The 5,549-nt window shown below is 54.1% G+C and overlaps 1 protein-coding gene across 1 annotated transcript; it reads right to left on the bottom strand.

Moving 5' to 3' along the window:
• Positions 1–327: 327 nt before the first annotated feature.
• Positions 328–1,944, bottom strand: LOC102438563 (C-C motif chemokine 13). Its single transcript, XM_006102062.3, has 3 exons — positions 1,760–1,944; positions 1,072–1,186; positions 328–688 (listed from the first exon to the last, which is right to left on the bottom strand). The coding sequence occupies exons 1-3, from the start codon at positions 1,839–1,841 to the stop codon at positions 484–486; spliced, it is 402 nt and encodes a 133-aa protein (XP_006102124.1). The 5' UTR covers positions 1,842–1,944; the 3' UTR covers positions 328–483.
• Between the last annotated feature and the right edge of the window lie 3,605 nt (positions 1,945–5,549).

Below are 5,549 nucleotides of genomic sequence, written 5' to 3'. Positions count from 1 at the left end.
CCCTGTGGTTCTCACAGGCATGGCCACCAGCCCTGGGCAGTTAGGCAGGAGAGGGACCCTGCCTGCCACTTACTGCAGGAGGAAGGGCACCCATGACAGGAACCAACGGGCTCAAGGCCTTCCTTTAAAGAAGAAAGCTCAAGCAAAAACAAACAACAAAACTCATAGACACGGTCAACAGCATGGTGATCACAGCACGGGGCGGGGGGGGGGGGACGGGAGTAGGAGAGGGTACAGGGGTTATACATGAGATGGAAGGAGACTTGACTTGGGGTGGTGAACACACAATACAATATACAGATGATGGCTTATAGAACTGTACACCTGAAACTTATATGATTTTATTAACCGTTGTCACCCCAATTAAAAAATAAAACACACACACATACACACAAAAAGATGGCCAATATACAAAATAGACCCCAACCCAGGAAGAATGCAAATAATATTAAACATTACTTAAGACAAAACAGCTCTGCCTCCCTATTGGGAAATGACGGTGCCATTAGTGCAGGGGGGGCTGGGGGAGAAGACATGTTCACGTTCCACACTCTGGCGTGGTGTCCGCGGGGCCGGGGGAGTCCTCATCTTCCAGCTGTGAGACTTTCGGTCCAGGTGCTTCATATGGTCCTGGACCCACTTCTCCTTTGGGTCGGCACAGATGTGCTTGGCCAGCTTGGTTTTGAAGCTGTGGATAGAGAAGCGCCCGCACAGTTAGAGGGAGCACTTGGGAGGAGGGAAGGGTGTGGCAGGAAGGGGCCTCCGGACCCAGTCGCTGTTTGTGCCCCCCTGGGGGAGGCTGGCCTGGCCACCAGAGCCTCCGCCAGGGTGTGAGCCGCGCCCGTCAGGGAGCTGGCTGTGGCACCTCACTGGCTCTCTCGGGGCCTTTTGTGATGAATAACAGGAGGATCTGGATGACACAGCCTGGGTAGATCTTATCCCCTGAGTACAAGGTCCTGAATTAGTCTGATGTCTGTGTTCTGGGGCAGAGCTTTGGATTGGGGGCTTTGGGGACGGGGACGGGGGGGCAGGCTGAGGCGGGTGTGGAGGTGAGCAGGGTTTTCTACCCACATGACAGCTTTCTGGGCACAATGGCTGCTGGTGACTCGGTAGCTCCTGAGCTTCTGCAAAGGGATCTTCTTGTTGGTCACCGTGAAGCAGCAGGTGGTCGTGGTAAGGAGCGCACCTGGAATAAAGCCACAGGAGAAGCCCTCAGGAGGTGCGAGGCTTTCTCAGCCTGACTGTGGCAGGAAGCGTCTGGGGGAGGAGGGCAGGGAGGCCAGGTGGTCTCACCCCCGCCCCACCCCCACCCCCCAGGAGGAGGGCAGGGAGGCAGACCTGGTCTCTCCCATCCCAGGTACTGCCCTCCCGCCCTTGGCCCTGAGGCGGGCTTAAGATTTGCAGTCGGCTTTCCCAGCTGCATGGTGGGGACAGGTCACGGCTGACCTTGAGGCCAGAGTGACCCATCCTGGTTATGACCCCCAGTCTGCAGAGTTTGGGGAGATCCGCTGGGGCCCGAGAAAAGGCCCTGGATTTGGAGTGGGCAGCGTGGCTTTCATCCTGGCGTGGCCATGGCTGGGAGGGGGTGGGAGTGGGGCTCCTCTTGTCCCCACCTGGGCTCTGCTTTCTGTTTCTAGAACTGGATGTTAACGCGAAGCTCCCAGGACCCCTGCTGCTCTGATCGGCTGGGAGGTGGGGCATGTTGGCTTAGGACCTCCCAAAAGGAGAGAGAACAGAGAGAAGGAGAGAAGGGGCTTACCTGGCTGAGCCACCACCTCGGCGCTGAGGACGGCCACGGCCACGGCGAGCAGCAGGCACAGCAGCCCTGCGGAGACCTTCATGCTGGAGGCTGCGTGCGGATAAGAGCTTCCACCTGAGAGTTGTTGGCGTCTGGGCTTATCTTGGCTTCTTATCTCGGCCTCTTCTCCTCCCCTCTTCTCCTCCAGCCGCTCTGCCTGCCTTTTATAGGAAACAGAGAGGGTGGGCACTCCCCTAGGGATGTTGGCCCGGGCAGGGGCATGGTCGTGTCAACATCTGCTGAGCCAGTGGCTGTGCTGCCAACCGTTTCCCAGGAAATGCAAGAGGGAAGCTGCGGGCACGGCTTCCTTCCCTCCTTCCTGCAGGACATGGTCCAGGTGCCCATGGCCTTGCTTAGAGCAAAAGGCAAACACTCCCGTGGGGAAGAGCGCGGCGTGCGGGCCTCATGCGTCCAGTCTCCGTGCGGCGCGTGCCACTGTCACGTGCCCACTGGGGGGACCCTGAGTGGCCCCAGGGATGACATCGCCTCCCATGGGAAGTGAGTGGTGCCCGGCAGAGAACACGAGCCTGTGCACACAGACCCACGGGCGGCTGCCAGCGCTCACGGAGCTGCGAGGCCCTTTCCCGAGCCGGGTTTATTGTGGGAGTCCCGCACTTGAGACAAATCAAAGCCAAGTTCTGGTGACAGGGCCTCCTCACACCACGATGGGTGCCCTTCTGCACCTCGGGCCCCAACGGCTAGGGTTTGACAATCACCGCTGCCTCCAGGCCCCTGTGGTCAGGGATGTCCATTGAGTTTCTGGAGCTGCTGGTGGGAGGGGTGTGCAACTTGCTAGGAGGTAGGGGCAGGGCTGCAGTGGAGGCGGGGCCGGGACAGCGCTGGCGCCCTTAGGAGCCTGGCCAGGCCTTGGCCTGAGGTTCCCGTTGGCCATGCTCACTCCTGGCTCCCGGATCTTGCTCACTGTTTGTGCCTGCCTGGGATCCTCTCCCCTCTGCTGTCCATTCTTGCGAGTCTTTCCACTCCAGCAAAACAAGCCCAGTGAGAGGAAAAGAGAGAAAAACAGAGCCAAGATTAGTGCGATAGGAAGCGCTGATGTGACGCAGAGCTGGTTTTCTGACAAGCCTATAATGAAGCTAAAGCCCTCCTGAGACTGACCACGAAGAAGGGGAAAAGGGCCCTAGCCGGTCTGGCTACGTGGGTAGAGTGTCAGCCGTGGGCTGAAAGGTCCTGGGTTGGATTCCATTCAAGGGTTGTAGGCTGGTCAGGGTGAGCGCAGGAGGCAATCAATTGATGTGTCTTTTTCTCATCAATGTTTTTCTCTGTCTCTCCCCCCTCCCACTCTCTCTAAAAAAATCAATGGGAAAATATCCTTGGGGGAGGATTAACAAAACAAAACAAGAAAAAAAGAAAGAAAGGAAAAAAGGCATAAATAGCCAACAGCAGGACATCACCACGGAGCCTGCAGACACCAACAAGATAAGAACCTATGCCAGTACATTTAATTCAGGAGAAATGGATGAACTCCCCCCAAAACATAACTCATCAGACGGCAAGAAAAAGCTGAAAAGAAGTAATTCTAAAACTATTAAAGAAATGTGATCAGTAAGTGAAAATCTCCCCGCAGAATACCCGCGGGCCCCAAGGGTTTTAACAACTCGTTCCTCCAAACCATTCCAAGCACAGTCATTTCAGTCTTACACAATTTCTTCCGGAGAATATATAAAAAACAGTGTACACTCTTCAACTCCTTTTATGAGTCTTACACAACTTTCACGCGAAAACTTGTCAAGAACCAACAAGAGCTGGGCCGGTGTGGTTCCGTGGTTAAGCATTAACCCATGAACCAGGAGGTCATGGTTCAATTCCTGGTCTGGGTACGTGCCCAGGTTGCAGGCTCCATCCCTGGTGGGGCGCATGTAGGACAGGAGGCAGCCAATTGATGATGTTCCTCTCTATCCTTCTCCCTTTCTCTCTCTCTAAAAGTCAATAAAAACTGTGGAGAGCGGCTACAGCGTTTGGACAGGTTCAAGCCTGGGACTAATGAGAGGGCACGACCCTCTCGTGGCAAAGCCACGTGCAAGTCCCAGCACTAGAGTTGTAAGGCTACACAGTGGGGCCTTGACTTACGAGTGTCCCGACTAACGAGTTTTTCCGAGATACGAGCCGTCTCTCGGCCGATTTTTTTGCTTTGAGTTGACAGAGTAATTTGAGTTAACGAGCTCCTTAACGAGCTCCGACACGGAAGGAATTAAACTGGTAAGTCAAGGCCCCACTGTAGTTGTAAGCTTGTCCTTATGCCCCAAAGCTGTGGTCCCACGTGGCTGAGTGATATGGGCTGCGGGAGGTGCAGCAAGTAAACAAAGCTTGATCAGGTGCATGTAATTGAGTAGATTGGAAACCCACAAGAACGTTGTAAACATCTTGACCACGCCCTTACTTTGCCTCGTGGAATCTGGCTATAAAATAAGGACTCGGCTTGCAGGCTGTGGCACTGTCTCTCCATCTAGAGAGGAGCATCCTACCGAGCCCCAGCTTTATTCTCTTGTCTGTCTTTTCTAAATCCTTCACCGCCCCCTTTCAGGTTCACCCATGGCCATGCCAGCACGGCACAAAAAAATTACTAAAAAAACCCCACAAAACCAACAAGAAGATTGCAAGCTTGTCTCTCTAGAGCAGGGGTGGGCAAACTTTTTGACTCGAGGGCCACAATGGGTTCTTAAACTGGACCGGAGGGCCGGAACAAAAGCATGGATGGAGTGTTTGTGTGAACTAATATAAATTCAAAGTAAACATCATTACATAAAAGGGTACGGTCTTTTTTTTTTTTTTTTTTAAGTTTTATTCATTTCAAACGGGCCGGATCCGGCCCGCGGGCCGTAGTTTGCCCACGGCTGGTCTAGATACACATCCCATTCTTTTCCACCCTCTTCTGTGGCTGGGGAAACTCACCCGGGTGGATGACAGGAATGGGACTGCAGGTCCTTTGGCTTCAGGTTGGGTTCGGACACTGGGGAGCCCCTCGGTCATTGGGGAGGGAGAAGAGTTAAGGTGGGGTACTTATTTCTCTGCTATCAGCCTGGGGACAGCCAGCTCTCAACTGAGGTTTTCATTTCCCTCGCCATGACCCCCTCCATGGCTCGCTCCAGCTTTGGGGAGCCATGCCCTTCCCTTTTCTCTCCAGCTCTAGGGGTGGTCATCGCCCTGTTATTAGCACCCCTGTGGTTTCTCCACACCCAGCCCACCTCTTGGGAAACAGCATTTTTATTAAATCTTCCTCAAATCATTCCAATGTAAGCATCATCTGTTTCTTTCTGGAACCCTGACCGACATAGGTTTGAGTGCCAGAGGGGTCCTTCCAAATGGGGTTCTGGGAGTGGGTTGCTCGTATATTTTAGGAGCACAAAAATGACAGCAGTTGGCAGCCTTACTACTTAAAGCATCACCTGTATTAGTGTGGCAGACGGTTAACAAGCCCTCCAGGTGGTTCTCATGTGCACTGGAGTTTGAGAAGCATGGAATGACAGCTGTCGCGTGGCCATCTCTCAGACACGGTGAAAAGCCACCGGAGGGCTCTTAAGGGTGCTGGCCACTTCTCACGACCTCCAAATATCTCACAGCGCCCCCATAATGGACGTGTCCCCTGGCCTTCCCCGGAGTGCAGTTAGGGGATGGCAGAGCCCTTTGCACAGAACAGATCAGTTTCAACAGATCCACCTCCCTGAGCTGTGTAGACAGACGCCTTCCTAACCTCCCAGGGAAGTTCTAGAATTTCAACCTCACTGACTACAGG

This window comes from Myotis lucifugus, unplaced genomic scaffold (genome assembly GCF_000147115.1).
Source record: "Myotis lucifugus unplaced genomic scaffold, Myoluc2.0 scaffold_396, whole genome shotgun sequence".
Classification (NCBI taxonomy): domain Eukaryota; kingdom Metazoa; phylum Chordata; class Mammalia; order Chiroptera; family Vespertilionidae; genus Myotis; species Myotis lucifugus.
Note: the sequence above shows the minus strand (reverse complement) of the source record. Positions and strands in the feature narration are given on the sequence as shown.